This window comes from Oppia nitens, unplaced genomic scaffold (assembly GCF_028296485.1).
Source record: "Oppia nitens isolate AA-2021 unplaced genomic scaffold, nextdenovo-longstitch-racon4-pilon3 scaffold9_pilon_pilon_pilon, whole genome shotgun sequence".
NCBI lineage: Eukaryota > Metazoa > Arthropoda > Arachnida > Sarcoptiformes > Oppiidae > Oppia > Oppia nitens.
Genome location: NW_026533253.1, coordinates 2929389 through 2952694, shown reverse-complemented (window position 1 = coordinate 2952694; position 23306 = coordinate 2929389). Strand labels below are relative to the sequence as shown.

The 23306-nt window shown below is 21.1% G+C and overlaps 2 protein-coding genes across 3 annotated transcripts; both read right to left on the bottom strand.

Annotated features, from left to right (window-relative positions):
• Positions 1-10280: 10280 nt before the first annotated feature.
• Positions 10281-12434, bottom strand: LOC128964774 (brain-specific serine protease 4-like). The gene is made up of 5 exons (XM_054311411.1): positions 12430-12434; positions 12067-12247; positions 11231-11774; positions 11008-11076; positions 10281-10690 (listed from the first exon to the last, which is right to left on the bottom strand). Exons 1-5 carry the CDS (start codon positions 12432-12434, stop codon positions 10608-10610), a joined length of 882 nt encoding a protein of 293 aa, XP_054167386.1. The 3' UTR covers positions 10281-10607.
• A 6044-nt stretch (positions 12435-18478) lies between these two features.
• On the bottom strand, positions 18479-21300 carry LOC128964594 (intracellular coagulation inhibitor 1-like). Of its 2 annotated transcripts, none has more exons than XM_054311220.1 (3): positions 21205-21300; positions 21020-21118; positions 18479-20030 (listed from the first exon to the last, which is right to left on the bottom strand). In XM_054311220.1, the coding sequence occupies exons 1-3, from the start codon at positions 21293-21295 to the stop codon at positions 18511-18513; spliced, it is 1710 nt and encodes a 569-aa protein (XP_054167195.1). In that variant the 5' UTR covers positions 21296-21300; the 3' UTR covers positions 18479-18510. The 2 variants fall into 2 exon arrangements, with proteins under 2 accessions (XP_054167195.1, XP_054167196.1); XM_054311221.1 differs by having other exon boundaries at positions 18479-19727.
• Positions 21301-23306: the final 2006 nt, after the last annotated feature.

Sequence of the window (23306 nt, the reverse complement as noted above, 5' to 3'; positions counted from 1 at the left end):
TATCATAAATTATATTTATTCGTTGTAAAGATAAAAGTTTTTAAATAAAAGCAAATATATTTTATAATATTTGTGTTTTTACTAACGATCAGAGTATTATATATTTTTCTGAAATGTGAAAAAATAATAAAAACAATTTGTTCACTTAATAATTTTTACATTTTTTTTGAAAACTAATATATAAAACTAAATGTTAAACACTAAACGAATACATAATTAGTTTACTATTATTACAACCAACAAAATATGTTATATTTATATTTAATATTAAATATCACTATATATTTGTATTGTTATTATATATTATTTAATTCTTAGTTTTCAAATTATTCCGTCGCGTCAGACAATTAAAAAAAAAGAAGAGAAGAAAACACAGTTGGGATTCATATAGTGGTAAGTCGTCTATAATTTTATTATATTATAGTTAAAATTATTTTAAAAACAATTTTTCTTATATCAAACTAATGTTACAATTTATGCGCTTTTTATGACTATTTTTCTATGTTTGCATTTTATCTAAATAATGATTATCAATTCTTCAATTAACAAAAATAACAATAATCATGAACTGTATGATAGATTTATGGATATAATTAACAAAGCAATTAATTTGTTACCTAAATATATACTGTAGTATATCATTATTATGTACCGGTAATGTAATTTTTGTGACTCGCTTTGCAAACAAATACAAAATTTGTCAATAATTCAAACAAAATAATTTTAGTATAAATACAAAGTATAGCGAAATCCAATTCTTAAAGAATATTCTTTGGGAAATAATATATATATATATATATATATATATATATACTTATAATAATCTTATTTATAAATATATTCTTCAAATATTTCATTAGTATTTCATTACAGATTCATTTTATGTTTCTGTGTTTGGATTTTCCTTTTTATTCAATCTATATATTATATATAAATAATATAAGAGTCAAAAAATCCATTTTGCTTATTATATTTGAAAATTATATAAAAATATTTTATTATTGTATAAATACAGTGAACAAGTTTTATATTATCCAATTTAATTTATCAAATTGTTGCAAAGCATTCAAATATTTACTGTATAATATAACAATATATATAAACAGACTTTTAATTTTATTGTAATTTATATTTTTAATGATACTTTTATAATATTGCTAATAATTAACTGAATCTTTATTAATAATTAGTTTTATAATTGTTTGCCATTTACTAAAAAAGATTTACTTTATTTTAATTAAAAATTTTCATTTGAATATTTACTGCATATGTCAAATAAATTAATATTGGATAAAATGCATATAATTTCTACTAAATACAGTAATATTTGATATAAATTATTGATTCATTTGTAATCAAAAATGCATTGTAATAATAAATGAAATACTCATAAATATGAAAATAAGCATTTCATAAAAAAGATATCGTATATGAATTTGCATTATATTAATGTTAACATATAAATATAATTTGTTAATCAGTCATTTTTTAGGCACAAAAACGATTTATTTAAATGATTTTTCTCGTCAATCGATATATAATCGGTATAAATATAATTCCTTATTATTATTGATTATTATTACAATAATCAGTGGTTAACATATTTTTTAGAAAATATCAATAAATATTGTAAAAATGAAAAATAATGAAAAAATCAATCATTTAAACTATAATGTGAACCAAAAAAAACGTATGAATTTTGTGTAAAAATAAAAATATATATGAAATCATTTGAAATACTATAAAATAGTCAGCATTACATATATTTGTTATATTAATACTTTTATTGGTAAATCATTTTTTATATAAAATTTCATTTTTGAGAGATTGAGGCAATTGATGTTATGAGTATTTATTATTATTGTCTAAACATCTTTTAGGTCAAAGGTCAAGTAAAAAATGCTTATATTAGTGAAATGGGTTCTTATAATAAATATATGCTCTTCTAATAAAAATAATTAAACTAAAATATAAATTCATTTATAAAATATACTTATATAATATAAGTATACAAATACAATATATAATATTGTATAAAAATTTTAAATTAATTATATAATCATTGAAATTATATGCATGACTTGTCTTTTATATTATATCTATATTTTGTTATCTTATATATGCATATTCAGTATAATACCACAAAAAATGCAACCTTTTTTATACTAATTTTGCACAAATAGCACATAATAAACTTTGAATGTATTGTAATTTTATAATTTGTATACTATTTCTCGCTAACTATATATTAGATTAATTATAAGATATAATCTATAAAACAGTACGACTTTAGTAACTTCACTATAACTATAATACACTAATCAATAGTTCATTGGTGTAAAAGTTCAGTTGTCTCGCAATCTTTATCTCAATCTTTACTCTTAACTATACAGTTGTGTTGATGTCATTGCTATTAATTGATGCTATTTCGGTGACTCTCTCTCTCTCTCTCTCTCTCTCTCTCTCTCTCTCTCTCTCAAGATTTTATATATTGCAGAGCTTGAAAAAACTACACAAATATATAGACACTTCACATATATTATGAGACACAAGCATATTGTTTGTGTGTTTGTTAGACATATAAAAAGCAAAACAAGAGAAAAATAATGAAATGATTACAAATCTATTAAATCAGTTGATTGGCGACAACAAACTGGTCGACACATATAATGTTTGCCAATAAATCAATTCTTTGTTTTATTCTTTCATCTAATCATTTCTCACATTTCACTGATTTTTTATTTTTTTGCTACAAATATTAAACCATTAATATATGTGAGTATTTTTATATAATATATTTATAGTTATAAATGATTATTAATAATAAATAACATTAAAATTGTTTCCCACTATTGGAACTATTAGTAACTCAAAACAAAATAATATAAAACAATATGTGTTGATATTTATATAAAATATATACTACTAATAATAATAATATACTTAAAATATGCATATTACATATTATTAAACTAATAAGTATTTTTATTGTTGAAAAATGATAAAAAGTGTTGTATAATCCTTGATTATAATGTTTATTGTTTCAAATGTTTATATAATTAAAATGTATCTTGTACTTTTTACGTAATTAAAAACTTAGTCAATTTTTTACACATAGTCTAAACCTAATTACAAAATAGTTGACTACTTTTTTTTACTAATAAATTATAAAATAATGCTTAATTTTATATTGTAGATTAAAATTTATAAGATAAATGTTTTTTTGTACAATTTTAGCAGTTTCAATTAATTTTGCCAATAAGATTTAGATTTAAAAAATTAAATTTAAATTGTTATAATTTATTTTAATTATTATTATATTTTTGCATTAGTGATATAAACTCTAAATTTTTGTTTAACAATCTTTTCTATTTAACTTAAACTAAAACAATTACAATACAAACAATTACAATAGATTAGTTTAAACAAATTTGATATAACTACTAGTCTTAAACATTTTTACACAGTTTTGTCCTCAAATACTATTGTTATAATTAAATTAATTTTCATAAATGTTTTGAAGAAATTTTGTAATTTCATAATAAAACTCGACAAATACTTTATAAAATATTATCAAAAAAATGTTTTAACTGTTTTACAATTAGATCTTTATTGGATCAATAACACAGTTTTATTTTTAAAATCAATCATAAATATGTCATTTATGGGAATTTTAAAACAACATATATATTGTTTTATGGATTATTATCATATATAAGCTCATATAAAGAGGATCTTTATATTACAAAATGACATTTAAGGCAATACTTGAGTCGCCTATGGTTTCGATTGGCTTTTCCTTATTATTATTATTATTTGATACCAATTAATTATTATTAAATTTAATGATAAACTATATGTAATATAAAACAAGATTGAAGTATTTAAACGACAATTTATTGTTGATAATATTTATGTATTTATCTCAATAATTTTCTTTATACATTTAAACAAAAATGATAATTAAGTATTTAATTACTTCTCTCACTTTACTCTCTATCTCTCTTTCTTTCTTTCTTTCTTTCTTTTCTATCTCATACACACATATCTAATGAACTGAAATTAATTTTATGACTACTGTAAACAAAAAACACATAATAATTAACCAAAAGTATTATTTATACTATTGTATATAAAATATTATTCAGTACTGTATAATATTATTCCATATATATATATATACTGTTCATAATTTTGTAAATTTTTTTAGCATAACAATAAGTTTAAATAGACATTTCCTTTAAAATGACAAACATAAGTACTATTATATATATATATACATTTAGTCAATAAATTATATTTTCTATGATTAATATGTGGTGTAATTTGCATATAAATTGGTTGATACCAAATGATAGGAAAATAGACGTTTATTTCTTAAGTTATATAAAATATAGACTAATCTAAGGAATATGACTTAACAATTGTTTGCGTTTTTTGTGCATTTTGTTGAATGTCTCAAATTAATTGTTTTTGTCTCATAACTCATAGGAGCAAACATTAACAATAAGTTAATGTCTTTAAATGATTGCATTGAGTTAGTCAGTGAAAGTAGTGGCAAAACACATAACTGTCTTTCTCTTCCAACAAATAATAATTTTTATTAGACATTATTATATTAAGTTAGAATTGATTTTTTTCTTTTAATAGATAAATATAAATATAAAAAGTAAAAACATATGATTTGTTTCATTTCAATGCTTTTGTTGTTTTTATATCCTATATAAATATTTAACACATAAATAGCATGAATTGGCAAATGTGAATTCAAGTGTTATAGAAATGGTACATAAGTTATTGAAAATTGTAAAAATTGTATAATTTTTATATGTATTAATGTCTTGAAGGGACATATATTTCATGACAATATTGTTGCAAATATTTCAATTTGAAATAATTTCCAAAAAATACATTAAAACTAACGTCTTATGTAATATATGCTCTAATATGAAAAATAAAGCACTTTTATTTAACTTTACAATAATTCAGACTTTACAGAAATTTATGCTTAAAAACCTCACTTGACTTATATATCATTGCTATACTAATATATACAGTAATTTGTAGACATAATTTTATAATGTTATATAACTATTGTACACAATATTGTACTGTATTTTACAGTATATATGCCGGCAGTGAATGAAAAGAGAAACGATTGCAATGCTATACTATTTTTATTTAATAAAAAGTGCATTTATTTCTAGAAACTTAATTCAATGTTTTTACTGAATACTCAACTAAATTACTGTTAAAATTGCAATAAAAAGTGAAAACATAAGGAGAGAATGAAAGTGCTTTTGTAATACTAAAGGAGTTATACAAACACAACACAATCTCTCTCTCTTTCTTTCTTTCTCTCTCTCTATCTCTCTCTCTCTCTCTCTCTCTCTCTCTCTCTCTCTCTCTCTCTCTCTCTCTCTCTCTCTCTCTCTCTCTCTCTCTCTCTCTCTCTCTCTATCCCTATCTTTATATACACACATATATTTATATTTATTGAAATCTCTATCTATTTATTTCAATGGCAGTGTATTATATAAATAGTAGCGAGAATTAAGTTGTTGTTCATCAATATAAACAATACAATAGACAAACACAATACACAAACATCAATATATATTGAAAAAAAATTGTAAAGATTTTGAAACAAAAGTAAAGAAGAAGAGATGGTTTACTTCTTGTAGTTGTGTTTCATGTGTTTCATGTGTTTCATGTGTTGTACAATCAAATTATGTCAATACTCGGATCGTGTGCTCTAAATAAATAACTAGTCTTTCACTAAACACTTTCACTTAAACATTACAACCATCTCTATTGAGCTACCAGTGCTACTACTGGTCAACACTGGACAACCATTCATTGTATTTTATAATAAATTTAAGTAACTCTATATACTATTATATACAATATATGAGATATTTTTTTTTTATTTATTTCACCTCATTTTTTCTTTTATTAAATGCTCCAAACATATGAAAGCAATTATTTTATGTACACTGTTATGCCATTTAATATACTGTACATAAAGTATTATATTGTATTATACATTATAAATATATATTTCTATAACTACAGTTGTATTTACTTGATTTTTTGGTTATATATTTTATCCATTATATCTGTATAATGTAATTACATATATATATATATATATATATATATATATACAGTATATATATATGTTTGTATTTTATGTACATTATAATCTCAATCTTATTTTCTATTAAGCAAAAATAAATTATAAGTAATTTTTTTAATTTATAATTAAAAACATTATAAACTAATAAAGATATTAACATATATACTGTATATCAAATGTAACGATCAAAATTAAGCAACATTTTGTTGGTTATTAATATTTCCTATTACTATATTACTACTTTTGTTTGTTTGTTTATATTTTTATAATATTATATTATTTTAAAATCGTAATTTATATTATATTTTAAATATTTATATCAAGTATATTTAACTATATTTAAATATATTAATTATTGATGATATTTAAAAATATAATTTAGTATATTTTAAGATACAAATCGTTTGTCTTTTATAAGTTAAACATTTATGCATATCATAACAGAATAATATCAATAATATCATTACAAATAGTGAAAAGTTTCTAAAATTTATTTATAATAATATTCTATTAATATAAGAATTATAATTATTTATAAAATTTATATACAGTATGTATAAAACGTAAAACTTAATATTTTTATAAATATGTAAAAAATAATTCAAGATTTAAAATATTAAATTATTAATACATTATATAATTATAAGTAATATTTGTGGTTAAACTATCTATCATAAAATTAATATTTGAATTTATGTAATACAATAATTATTGTTATTTGTATGTTTATAGATTATTAGAATCACAAAGTCTGCTACATTAGTTTATATAAATTTTTTTTATTAATTTTATTAATGATTTAAAATGTTTGTTTACTTAATGTACATTATATACTATATATATATATATATATTAAGTGTTACACATCACTGCCCATAAATACATGAATGAGTCCACTCTATAAGCCCTTAGATTCTCTACCTTTAGTTTATAATTATTAATGCATTGAATTGAAAGCAAAATAATTGCTTTACTTTAGATTTTATTTTTATAATCTTTTTAAATTTTTTATGACATATTTTATATTATATTTTTATACTTTTAAAAAATATATTATTGTAAAAATTTAATTTAATTTTTTTTCTATACTTCAAATATATAAAACTACAAAAAATATGATCCAATATATAGTGTATATTAAATAAATTTAGAGTAAATTAAAAGCATTTTTATTTAATACAAAACACAAAAAATGTAATTTTTATATCACTTTAATAACAAAGAGTTGTGTATAAAGTGTTGGCAAAAAAAGAAAAATTTCTAAAATAATAAAGAAATTTCTAGAAATTTGTTAAAAAGAAATTTCTGTTTATATAATGACCATTTAATTTTTGTACTCTCAATATTTGTCATACATTATAATCACAAATAATAACTAAATATTATTAATAGTAATTTAATAATATTGAAAGTAAAAAAATAATCTATTACATTAAACTAAAAATATAACTAATTGATAAATAAAATTTAAAAAACAAAAATTATTATTAATATTATAGTTATAGTAATTTTATATATAGGTATCCCATACGTATAGTAAAGTAGTGTATAATATATCATGTTTTATTAATACTGTAGTATTACAATAGCTATAAATATGGAGATCCCATAGTATAATAATAAGATAAAATTACTATAGAAAATTATTCCTGAGAAATTTACTAATTTTTTTATGGAAATTTATTAGAAATTTCTATTTACCCATCTCTAGTGTCTAGTAGCCCAACTACTGTATAAATTTTCTCAACAAAACTTTTAAAATAATGTTTTTAAAACAAAGTTATTCACTATCAGTGATATATTTAACATAAAGTAAACATATTTATTTAATAGTAAACATTATAAAGTATAAAACTAACAAAAATTAAAAATTTAGTACGTTTTACATAAACTGAAATTGATTAACTTATTTGATGTTCAGTACTAAACAATTAATATATAATACTATACTCTAGTTTATTGGTATAAATGAATAAATTATTTCTTATAGATTTATTTGTTATATTTAAAATAACCAATAAATTGTGATTTTTATTAAATTTATTTAATCAATGTCAAATATTTGTCCAATCATTAGACATATTATTAATACGTTATTTTGTATTATTCTAAAACTACAGTATTATATTCAATACTAATTTTTAAAAATGTGTAAATTAACGTTTATAGGTAACAATGTTATATTTGCATTCAAATTTTTGATCTAACCGATAATATAACAAAATGTATTTTATTATTTATTTTTAGAAAATTAGTATCCTGCTCTAATTTTTTAATTTTCATTATTTATTATTATTATTTATTATTTAAATTATAACGTTAATTAAAAAATGATTATAATTAAATTTATTTCATTTAACTACTACACAAAGTATTTTTATTATTTAAATATAAATATAATTAATTAATTAATTGTATAAAGCTATTTATAATTTACTGGAAATAATATATATATTTATATAAATTAAAATTTTTATAAATGCAATTAAGAGTTTATATGCATATAAATCATTATTTTATTAAAAGGACATTTAATTAACTATAATTTATATTGAGTTATATCAGCTTATATTTAGTAAATTTTGAGAATTAACAGGTTAAATGATAAATACAGTTTAGTATTGTAAATATTATCTTATAATTATAAAATTTATTAAGCTTATTATTTTATAATAAGTTTAAAAACAAAATATAGTAATCTATATTAAATAACTATGCCTTTGATAAAATCTTAATGATTACATTTTATTCTTATAATAAAACGTATAAAAATTGCGATTATTATACAGTAGTGAACAGCATTTTGTTATATTTATACTGTATTTACAAAAAACTTTTTAAAAACGGAAAACAACAAACAATATTTTAAAAAGCAAATCTCAACAAATAAATAATGTAATAAAATAAAAGTTTATTTCTTAAATGTCAAATATAAAGACTTTTTTCTACATATAATAAAGTAAAAGTCAGTTATATTATGTGGTGATGTAATATATGGATACATTTGTCGCACATACTATAAGGTTATATAATTAAGTTTATGCCAACAATTATTGAGGAAAGAAATAAAAATGTTATTATTTTTGCGGATATCCCTCAAGGCTTAAGAGGTGGCAAAATGATGGTGTCATCACTAAACACATTCATATTATTTTCACATAAAAATAGGAGTCGACTATAATTAGATCTACGCTTTTATTTATATATTAAGACATCACTGGAAATACATGTCTCGTTCAAACCACAACAGCATACATATCATTGATTATCACATCTATTATTATATAAGTTATAACCGTTTAGATACACATATAATACATGTATTGTCAGTCAGTTTTAATGGCAGAAATACACACATTTTATGAGACACACTGGCCGTCAAAATTGGATTATTTGGTCTATAGATTAAAACATGTTTAATAAGCAGTGATGCAAACAAATAATTCAAACACTAAAATACTATATAATAAAACTGTTTTCTATAGTATCTCCACTACAACCAGTGTTTTTGGCAATTATATTATAAATATAATAATATTAACATTTAATAATTATTTAATAATTTGTAATTACAGCAATATAATCAATATTAAAATATAAATTTAACACATCAGTAAAAATTAAAAATTAATAACTTTATAAACGTATTCATAATTAACAATGTTTTATTTATCAAATTTTAAATGCTTCCATAAAATAATAATAATAATAATGAAATTTCTTTGGAAATATTACTCATGAAAATATTTTTTACAATATTTAACTATAACTATAACTAAATTTATAATTACAATAAAATTAATACAGTATAAACATAAATTGCATATTAACAGTTGCATTGAATAGTTGAATATAAATCATATACTGAACATTAATTCATTGACTAGTATTTGAATATTAATAAAATGCAAACATTCGTTAATAAAAATATTATGCAATTAAATGCTTTGCAATGAAAAAATAATAATTAATTATTCAAAAAATGCTTAATACTTAATATACATACCAAATATATATCTATTACTTTTTACATAAAGTGTTTTATGGAAAATGATATGTTAATGAATGATAAAGTCTCTCTCTTTTTCATTATGAAAATAAACTTAAGTATATTATATTAAATGTGATTTCTATAGCTTCGACGATGTTATTGTTATTATTACGGTATTATTATTATTATTATTATTGTTGGAAATGATTGTCTCGTTTTAGCGAATCAACAGAATCTTCACTCAAGAATTTAATGGATTTCTTTACTCTAAGAGATTTGCATTGAAGTGAACGCTAAGAACTCTTCCATTATTGTCATTGTTATTGTAATTGTCATCAAAGTTGTTGAGTAGACGTTGAGTTATATCGTTGTTATCGTTATTATATAGTTATTGGCCTCAAAATCTTTGGCATTTTACTCATCAATCTGTGTATTAGTCTATTTACAGTTGTTTTGGTGATTCAATTCATTTACTGTTTACTGATTCAAATACTTATAAATCCAATTCATATACGAGAAAACATTGGAGTATAATCCAGGCATTAGTGGTCGGGCACAGCCTATTGTCAATGAAATTTAATATAAAATCATTGAATAAACATATAATTATATAATAATATACTGCATATAAAAGTATACATTATATAAATCATCAAACATATACAACATATACAACAAATGCTAAATATAAAATATTTAAGATCTCAGTGTTATCAATTATTAATGTTAAATAATGGTTATTAAATTCTCTCTCTCTCTCTCTCTCTCTCTCTCTTTCTCTCACTTTCTCTCACTCACTCATTTACTTAACAAATAGTATCTTAATTTCAAACAATATGACTAACAGTATATTAAAATAATTAATTATATGACAAACCGATTCCCGTCGATACGATTCCGGCAACAAAATAATATTCCTGTCCTCCTGAAGCTGTAATATACATGTCTATATGTTTTTAAATTTATTATAACTACTCACTACTACTATATATTATATTATTAAAGTCTGATAAATTAATTATTGTCATTAATTAATTTTTTGCAATTAGTTAACAAAATTAGCAGAAAAATGTAAAAAGACATAAAATTATAAAACTTACGGCTTTGATGTTTGAGAAGTAGAGGTCCACCTGAATCTCCGTGACAGGCGTCGCGACCGCCAACCTTATAACCGGCACATATGAGTCGATCGTGTATTTGCATATCCCTACCGGCCATACGGAACCATTGTTCACATATTTTGTTGTCAATAATAGACAGTTTGACTTTTTGCAATTTGTCACTATAATTATCACTTTTCTCTGTCTTTTTGCCCCAACCAACTACTATACCTTCCCGACCGGCCAGTGATTGGACATCAGTGGGCGGGAAGCATACGGGCCACGCGTACTCATTCCAGTGAATGTCTCCGTGTGTTTTCAGTAATGCTATGTCAGCGTTGTTAATGTTTGCACTTTTGAAGCCTGAATTACGACTGTAATTGTCGTGTATAACAATCCTCTCAACGGTGTAGTCACGTGTGTTGTGGTCGGCCCGGTGCAGGTCATACTCGCCGATGCGGACAATAAAATTGGTGCTCAGCTGACTTTGGACACAGTGGGCGGCTGTTAATATCCAGCGCTGGCCTATTATGACACCTCCACACTAAATATTAAATTCAAGTTTAAAAAGTTAATAATAGGCCAGAAAAACATTTCATAAAATATGTTAGAAATATAAGATAGATATAAGTAAAAATGACTGTATGACAACCCATTAAATTAATAAAAAAAACGTGTAAAGTTAGTGAGTAAGAGAGAGAGAGAGAGAGAGAGAGAGAGAGAGAGAGAGAGAGAGAGAGAGAGAGAGAGAGAGAGAGAGAGTTAATGAAGAAAAGTAAAACAGAGAAAAAAGAAGAGAAACGTTAGTGTTTTAAGTAGTGGTAATAATGACAGACGTGATGATTGCCGTTTCTGCGTATGGATACAGTCCACGGGAACTCTCCATCATAGCTATGATTACCACCGACTACTTTGGATGTCCTTATGATTTGTTGTTTACCACATCCCGACGCTCTTGTGTCGACTCCTATGCTATTTAATGAATATATGAGAAGCACTAATAAGACGAAGAGCATCCTTATTATTAGTGAAACAAATGATTTTCATTATTATCATTGAAAGGTTCAAACTATTTATACAACAAAAATGATTATAATATATATGGTGTAAATGTCTTATTTTACTGAGTTTAAGGGCTGTCAGCCCCTGAATAAAAAGCATTGGTGTTGTCGTGTTGTCGTAAGTCAAGTCCCACTAACCTCATTATAACCTCATTCCCCTCTCTGCGATCAATCAATCAATCTATATATAGAAAATTACTAAATTATAGTCATAATAAAAGTGATATTTTATAAATAAAATTGAAGTTTTCATTATTACCTTTAATAAAACCATTTAATTTTAGAAAGTCTAACACAAATATTAAGTTTATTATTAAAAAAATGTTTGTGTATTTAAAAAGTTAGCTGAACTTAGAAATTATAAGAGTGTTTAGAAATTGTTTGAGAAATATCATACAAACATATGTAGAGAGAGTTAATTTTAAATGTTGTTTATAATCGCCAATAAAACTACAAACAAATACAAAAATTATTTTTATAATTATCCGGTATATTACAAAATATATTATTTATAAAATACTATATGATATTATTTTAGCTATTTATTGTAATAGATTTAATTATATTGCGAAAGTCATTTTGGATTTTACAAATATCTAATAATATAATTAAAGTAAATATAATTGTTATTTATTTATTTGCTATTTGATACTATATAAAAATTACACCATTTTTATGGATTATTTAAAAATTGTTTTTACAGACATTATAAAACTCTCAAGTTTTTATATTTGATGCGAAAGGCAACAAATGCTTTAAAAATAGTGATTGAAATGTCAAAAAACTTTTCAATATTGTTATTTTGTTTTTTCTAAATAACTTATTGATAATAATAATAATATATGATATTTCTGTGTTTGTCGACCCAATATAAACGATATCTAAATTGATTTGTTTGGTAGTTAAACGGCAATAAGGGCTGTCATCTTATAGACCGCCTTTCAGTGTAAAGTATTATTATATAATATTAAACCTAAAATCATATTTTTAAAGTTCATTGTGTGTCTCTTTTTTTGTCTTTATGTAAACGTAAAGATTTATATATAAATCTATATATTACAAGATGTATAGTAGAGTATATATTATATATAAAAAATAAAGTGTCTCTCTATTGTCAATAAGTTTTCAATTTTGACTGAATTTTGTATTTTGTCTTTTATTGCTTATAACATATTATTTGTTTTTATGCTTTACTTAAATCTAATATACTGTATATTGTTTTTATATTGTTTTAACACTTAGATATGAATATTTTGAATGATTTATTAATAAAAGTGCTATTATATTACTAATATATAACTATATCATATCAAAAAGATACTTGTGTATTATATATATATATATATATATAATATTTCTATTTCTAACTATATTATTATTTTTGCTTTTAATATATATTGTTATTAATCTTATTTTATTAGGTTTATATATTAATATTAGATTGAATAATATGCAAAAATTAAATTTTTAAAAATCTGCATTATATTTACAATATCTTTTACATATGAATTGGTATTTTTATTTTATTTACTATTTATATGATATTATATTATGAATAGTATATTTTGTAAAGTTCAGAGGTAACAGTGCACTACACTCGTGGTGATGACTGCACTACTGTTTGTATGCCTGTGTTGTGTTCAACAGCCTAAACAACGTTAGGCATGTCTGACCTAAATAGGAGACAAACATTTTTAATATACCATATACTGTATAATATTATAGTATATAAATTTATATATAGTATAGCTATATTATTATCCATATAATAAACATTTATAAGAAAATTTCTCTTATTTTTATGTGAATTTATTAAACAAACAAATTTATAATATTATATAACATTTTTAATGCAATAAACCTAAACATTGACTATATTTATGACATCCGTTCCTTTTTTCTAAGGCTTAACACTTTCATATGATTTAATGTTTTATGCATTTCTAATGTTTTCACTGAAATTTTACGCATTCGTGTGATTTTATGGTTAAAATTTTCTCTCGCTCTCTATTTCTATAATATAAGACTTTATCTAAATTGAAGACTCAGTCATCTATAACCAACAATTTTGAATTATTTTTCATATATATATATAAGCTTTTTTAAAGCTATTTATTAAATATTATAATATATTAATAGTATCACATAAAACTTATTAAATGACATTAATAATTAAATTCGTGAGTTATTCTATGATTTGCACAAAACATTAATAAAAATATTTATTTATATTTATTATTTTTTCTATAGTTAAAATTGTAAATCCTTATTTTACTGTTAAGTTTTTATTATATAATAAAATGATTCAATATATGTAATTATTTTATGAATAAATTTTATGCTATTACTGTTTTTTATAAAAATAGAATAATTTTAAAAATATATTAAATTAAATCAAATATAAAAAACTTTCAGAAAATCTCATCATTTAATTTCTAGTGTAAACTCAACGATGAAATCTCTCTTTTATTTCCTTTTATTTATATAAGAATTGATGTCTTTTGTATACATATTACACACAAATATTTGTTTCATTTGTCATTTCAATTCATTCAACGATTTTTATTCATTCACTGATTATTATTTTATCAAATATTCTGACTAAATATCAATGTTTAATATAATAATAAATTATATAAACAAAAAAAAAATCTATATAGATTGAAATATATAAATTAGATCATTATTATTATATTATTTTTTTTAGATAAATTAATTTATTTTATATTAATAAATTTAGTATTTATAGTTTTATGTATCATATGTATAATATTTATCCTATATTGTATTAACAGCAAAATCAAAATATTTAAAACAAAAAGAAAAATGATATTAATTTTGTAATAAATATTTATATAGATATAATGGATTATTATGAATATAAGATTTTTATGTATAAAAATATCATTTATTATTCAATACATGTATATAAATATTTAAAGCTTTGTGTTGTTGGAAAGTATATACGATATATAATATATTTTATTATTGTATTCTACAGTATATATATGCGTTAATTACTACTTTTCATTATAATACAGTACTTTAATTAATATGTAATAACATATTAAACTTAACAAAAAATTATTTATTGGTATTAATTAATTAAATGTTATATAAGATCTTAAAATGTCTATATAAAACTAATCAATACATATTAAATTATGATTTAAGTCCAAATAACAAATCATAAAAAATAGTCAAAACATTAGCAATCAGTGATACAGACATCAAAATTATGTATTTTTGTTTGAATATAAAGTAATGCATTTGTCAGACAAATATATTTTACAAAAAAGCATTTTTAAAGATTGATTGCCAAAGCAAACAATTTTGTATTTTTATTATATATTTATCATTCATTGGATTCAAACAATGTCTGTATCAGTATATTATAAATATATATCTGCATTTTATATATTTTATACATATTGTATAAATAATATGGGTTTGTTATATAAATTATAGCTTAAAAAATAAAGTGGATTTTGATTTGACTCATTTTTTGTAAACTTATATCATATGTTATTATATTATATTTAAATTATATATGCATAAATATAAATTTACAAACATTACTTTTTATGTTATTGTTATTTATTAAAAAGTTGTTTTAGAAAAATGATATATATATATATAAAGTTAGTTTATTTGAATTTTCTTATTTTTTACCAAATACACTATTTCAAATGATAAATAACTATAATATAGTCTATCAAGAAAATTAATAAATTGTTTAAAAATAAAAAATATATTTACTATAATTAATATTTCTAAAAACAATTAAAAATATATTTTAATACAATGCATGACCATAAATATATTGATTAAATGTTTTAAATTATAGTTGTCAAATATTATTTAATTGTGAATATAATGCTAAATTTAGAAATCAAACATAAAAATAATATCAAATAACTTTCAGGTGTTACCTGTGTTTACAATAATCTCTAACTAAGCATTGATTGATAATGTTTATAAAAAACAAGTATTCACATAGTTTTTAAACATTATTTTTAAAAATCCAATTTGTTTCAATAAAATCTAATTTTTAGAGTATTATTTGTTTATTTTATCAATTAACATATTCAGTGCATATCAGAACATATTATTTATTTATAAAAAAATTTTACAGTAAATAAATTTAAATTGTTAAATAATTTTATTTTAATGGTTAATACATGTAATAATTAAGAATATATTCTATAAAATGTTTATAATTAAATTCAGTGTTGCTAAAGGTTTTCAAACCCAAATGGTAGTCAAATGGCATAAATCTTGGGGTATAATGGGGTGTAGTTTTTATTAAATTTTAATAAATTCACTAAAAAAGAAAAAATATTACAAATTTAATTGTTTAATACTCGCAAAATATTTTCTTATACTAATAACATTTTTTTACAAAAGATTAGAAAATAATGAATAGTTTTGCATAAAAATATTTAAAAAGTTAAAAATGAATTATAATAATTATTTATTTTTAAATTTGAAAATTATAATAGTTAATTAAATATATAATGAACATCTGATACTTAAAAAATTACAATGATGGTAATAATGATTAAATAATAATAATGTTAAAAATAATATTGTATTTATTATTAAACCAGTTGAGAATGCTTCAAAAGCATTTCCATACGAATTCCTTAACTTAAAAAAGAAAAAGAATCAAAAAAAAGTTTTTGACACTATTTTCTCTATGTTCCTAATAAAATAAACTTAAAAAAATTTCAAAAAATCAAAAATTTTTTAGTTAATTATTGGACACCATTTTCTTGAAAAATAAACTTAAAAAATCACAAAAAAAATGTGTAGCTGAATGTGGATTCGAACCTATGTCCTCGTGGGACAGACAGACAGACAGACAGACTTATAGAATGCATATACGTATTCCTTTCAGGAATTCGTGAAAAAGAAATTAGTACAATAATAATATACTAATAAAAATTTCAATTAAATTATTAATATAAATAAATAATTTGGGAATATAATGTATAATATATCATATATAAAATATTAAATATTAAAGTACATATATCAAATTGTCTATTGAGTAGTGTAAAAAATTTTACAACTATACATTATAATAAAATTTATGCTAAAAATGTGAGTTTTTGACTTATTTATTGAATTATGATATAACGATCTGAAAAAAGAAAATAAAATATTTGCTTTATTTTCCGGGAAAATTCAATGGAATTATTTGGAGTTTAGGAAACTTTATTTTGAAGTTTTTCCCAAACTCTATATATAAAATATTTTTTAATATAATAAGTATTATTACTTTAAAAACATATTTTACGTTAATTAATAAATAAAATTTATTTTTATGTTTTATACAATTAATTTATTTTATATTGTTTTTATTTATTCATTTACTTAAAATAATGTTATATTGATGTAATCATTTTTTGAGTATTTAACTACTTTTAATTTATTTATATTAAAAATCATTAGGATTATAATTTTATTGTTTAACCCCCCCCCCCTCAAAAAAACTCGATCTAATTTTTGTAAGATGGCTTACCCTCTATTCCCCTGTATTTTAATTAGCAACCCTGATTAAATTATACATTATTAATATTTTGATTTCTTAAACTTTTAAAACATGTATCATATATGCATTCATACAATTTTAGTATTTTTTAGATTTATTTAATGAATTTTGTTTAATTATTAATGTCTAAATCTAAACACTAAAGTCGTATGAATAATACTTTTGAATACTTAAGTTACACTAAATGCATAAAAGGATAAAAATTAATTGATTTTTGAATATAAAAGTTTAATTAATTTGATTTCTATTAGTTTTTAAAAAATGTTTACACGTTTAAGTAAATAATATAAAAATAAAATTTCGTAATTCGTAAAAATATTATTTCGTCTATAATTTTTAAATAATGCAATGCAAATTCCATACAATAATATTTTTATTAAAAATAAAATTTCAATCAATAATATGATATACTTGATATACACTAAGTGTCAGTAATGGGTTTATACTGTAAATACCAATATATTTAGTAAATGCTATACAATTTTTTTTTTATTATAATAATATTAGTATTATTATTATATAAATATTTGCAACTTCAATAAAAGCTTTAAAATTATTTAATAGTTATTTAATACATTTAATGTAAATAAAAATAAATATATAAATATTGTTACAAAATTAAAAAAATTAAATTAATAAAAAATAAAATACAATAATTTTGTTTATATGATAGTTATTCGACCCATTAATATAAGTGCTGATGAATTGGTTTCAATGATCATATAAATGAAGGGTCGGTTTGCTATGAATTCTGATTCTATGGAAACTTGTTTTTCACTTCCTGTCGATTCTGTGTTTATCGAGCCGTGAAATATAGGGTTATTATTATTAGGTCTTTTGAATTCAAAGTACGACTCGTGATATATACGATTAATATACAGGTTTTCGGCGGTTAATTTGGTCAGTTGACTGGTCTCTGATTGAAACACTGATTTAACACCAATATGTGGTAATATGCGGTCCAATCTGAGACAATTGCTTACTATAAACGATTGCGGTATCATTGCATTGACTACCCGTGCCGTCATATTATTTAACTCATTAAACAGTATGTTAGGTGTAGAAAATATCTGTCTTTCGGTTGACTCTAAGCTATGATTATGGTTGGGTAGTACTATAATTAGCTCAAATTTCTTGTTAACCGTAACCGTATCCGACTGGAGAGGTATTTTCAGTATTGAGCTGTTGAGGCGCGCACTGGTGGTTATATTGGCTAACTTTGTCCATTGAATGTACTCTGTTTTTATAGGACGCCAACCAAATGCGAAAAAATCACTTTTGATGAATAAACCATTGCTAAAGTCAATGGCATTCATGTATAGATTGCTCATTACTAGCATAGCTGTGTCTTCACGAAGGGGGTCTAACCTAATCTTATGACTTATTAGCTGCGATCGGGTACTGTTTTCCAACCATTTGGCCAATTTCTGGTCAGTTATGTTTCGGGCCAATCGGAAATTGATTGCTTTGATTTTAGCTGCAAAATACTTGTCTGCGTCAGACATGAAGTTAGTGATGATTTTAGTGCCATCTCTTAAACAGATTCTGTTATTTAACTTCAATTCATTGTTGGCCATCGATTCTGTAGCTATTGGTGTCTGCAAATAGTTTAGGACATTCTCAACGCATTCCTCCAGTTCTTGTATGTTATCAATACTATGATAACTGACATTTAATTGTAAGACATCGTGTATTTCATTGTATGACTGACCAGACGATGTTCGCAATAGTAATGCCATCATTACTGATATACTTATCGGTGAAAATAAAAAGTTTGGATAGACTTCGCACATAAACTGATATAACTTTAATCCAAACCCATTACTCATGTCTACAAAAGCTTTAATTCTAGTATAGATGCGATGAATCTTATTTATGCCTATTAAATGGTCAAATGTACCAGTACCATTAACAATTGTATGGTTATTATCATCACTAGTACTACTATTATAGATATTATCACTACTATTATTTGATAAGAGATCCAATTTACTATTCATTAAGTTTGATGATGACATTAATTGTGTATTATTAGTGCCATTACGTGAACCAACATAACTACCGTTTTCAGTGTTCATCTCATGTTTACTATCACTACCAATAATAGTGTCATTTACTGAACAATTTATATTCAATATTTGGCTAACATTCTGCAGCACCGTTTGATTTTCCAATTTATTACCTAAATATTACATATATTTATAATTTATAGATTATTATATTGTTTTTTAGTTAACTAATATCATAATTTTTTTTCAAAAAAAACATGAAAAATAATATTAGATTAATATTAAAAATTCTATTTAAACTTAACAAATTGTAATAATATTTATACAAACACATATATAAACTACCGTAATTATAAATATTAATTATATTGTTTAAAACATTTCATTAATCTAAGTATATATTAAATATTTGAACAATTTAAAATAATATTAATTTGCACATATAGTTTACCACTAAAATAGCTTCGCATTTATATATATATACAGTATATAGTTTATTTGACTACATTTTTTGATAAGCAAATTAAAATAACTGAATGAATATCATAATTGAAAGCCAACTGCTGACCCATTATTATCTCTTTAATGTCCATTTCGTGTGCATTTTTACTGCAAAGTCTGCTTTTGTTGACAAAATAATAAGTGTTTTAACCCATTATAAAGAGGTATTCACTATTAAAACACATCAGATATACTATTTTATTATATGACTAAATTCTGTGTATTATTCAATTCAATGCACTTTTAGTATTTGTAATGAATTTTTCTCAATTGATTCTTACAAAAAAAGTCCGCAATTTTTTTATACTCGATTGACTTTCATTACAATTTAAGCGACAAATTGTTTGGCTTTGCATTCAATTATTGCAGTTTCATATTTTATTATATATTGTGTATATATATATAGAAATGCGGTAGAAATTTATAAAACACCAACAAAAGCAATTATTGCTAAAATTAATTACTAACAAAATGAGTTTCAATAATAATATTGTTGTATTATTAAAAATTAATTTCCCAAATTTAGTGAAATGTTTATTGAAAATCTCTATTACTTACTGACTATAATTTTTAAATATAAAAAACTTAATTTTATATTTAATTGTTTCACTCATTTAATTAATATTTAATATACATGTATTAAAAATAATAATAAATATACCGAATGTTTGGATGCCATTAGTTTTATTGATAAAATTGGTATTATTTACCAAATTGTATGTATGGTTGTTGTTGTTTTCAAATACATGTAATATTGTAACTAAATTTAAATTATTTATACAAATTATAATTAGATTTTTAGCATTTATATAATTTTAATGAAATATTTTTTAATAAATATCTTACAATTATTAGATGTTGTATTAGATGTTGTGCTAGAATTTGAACCAATAGTTTGATTTATGGTCGATAAACAAATTAATGTTTGCAAATACATGTATTTTATAATTACAATTACGGCAATAGTTTTTAATATATTTATTAATGCCATTGATGATGGGTATCAAATAACAATATGATTGGGAAATCAATATTTTTTTAATCAATTAACAATTCAAAAAAATAATATATTATATTTTATTAATAATATTTTATTAAAATTTATATTTAATAAAAACCATAATTAATAAAATAATAATTTGTTATTATGTAATTATCGTTTCAATTTTTATTATCATATTATTAAAATATACATTTTTAGTTAACAATAATAAGAGTAAATTAAATGATATTGATAATTTTACTAATATTATTTATTTAAACTCAATTTTACACATTTATAATTTATAATCAAATATACAGTAGAAGTTATAAGTATGCATTAAATTACGTTTAAAGTATAACATTTGGTTTAAGTGACAGTAATTATTATTATACTTTAATAATAATATTATAAAATGTTTATTTAAGTTTTATATCAAATGATATTGATGTTTTTAAATGCCAAGTTTAATAAATTTTTTTATTAATCATTAATTTTAAATTACAAGTTAAACATTGAAACTTAGATATTTATATGAATTTTTAAAAATAACTTATAACTTATGATTTAGATATACAGTCATCTGATAACTATTGTTATTATACAACAAATTAGATATTTGATTCAAATAAAATACCAGTATATGAATGTTAATTATTTTATTATGCTTAAATTGACAAAATTAAGTGTATAATATGAAAGCATACGAAAATGGTTTAATTTAAAATTTTCTCATACGGATTATTTAAATATTAAAGTTTATTGCTATTATCAATACTATTATAATCCTTATTTAATGTTGTTTAATATATATATATATATATAAATCATTATTCTGGACAATTGTCAACCATATTATAAAGCCGATATACTGTACACACAAACATTATTTACATTAATTTAACATTTTTTTCAATTAGACTTAACTAAATTGTCTTACAATATATACTATAATTATGTTGTCAATGATTTAGAGATCATAATGCTAATATAATAATATATTTATATATTTAATTTCCCATTGGATTAATTATTAATGGTCACAAACAACTAACTTTATAGTGCCCTTGCTAGTTTATTTTCAGTTAAATTAGTGTAAACTTATATCATTGCTTTAATTACAATTATTTATGTTAGAGATAGAAATTAAAAAAATCTGTTATTACTTAAAATAAAAAAAAACCAAAGTATTGTTTTGCATTTTTGTTAGCATAACATAACTCTTTTGTTTGTCATATAATAAATTGTTATTAAAATCATTTGAATAAATTGCAAATGACAGCTAAATCGATAAAAAAAATCTCATTTAATGAGTAGTAATAATTTGAATTTGAGAAATTTTCTTATGAAATTTTTTAGAAATTTCTATTTTCTCATCTTTGATCATATTTTGTATTAAATGTTTGTAATATTTTTGATTAAATCTAATAAATACATTTTATTCATAATTAAATACTCTTAAATATATATCTTAATATTGTATACGTTTTATGTATGACATTAATTTGCATTACAATTAACATGGAAAATATACTAAAAGGTCGTCCAAAATTCTAATTGATTTTTGATATATTTTTGTATATAAAGGTGTTATTTAATATTATTTATAGAACGTCTAAATAGTGTTTCCATATTTTTTTAATTCTGATTTATTATAAAAAAATATATCAGTAAAAATGTTTCAAACAAAATATAAATAATATTTAATAGCGTGGCTTAACGTAATTAAAAATTTAATATTAAAATTGCATATATAGTACTTAATGAACGATTTTAAGCATAAAATAATACCTATTTTACATATTTTTATGGTTTTATATAAGACATAAATATTTATTGTACTTAATAGTAAAAATTTATGTGTATGATTTAATGATTATTAGTGTTTTAACTTTCACATTTTGAAATTAACACAAAATATTTATATTTATATGTGTTAATTGTAATATGAATTAATCTATATTAA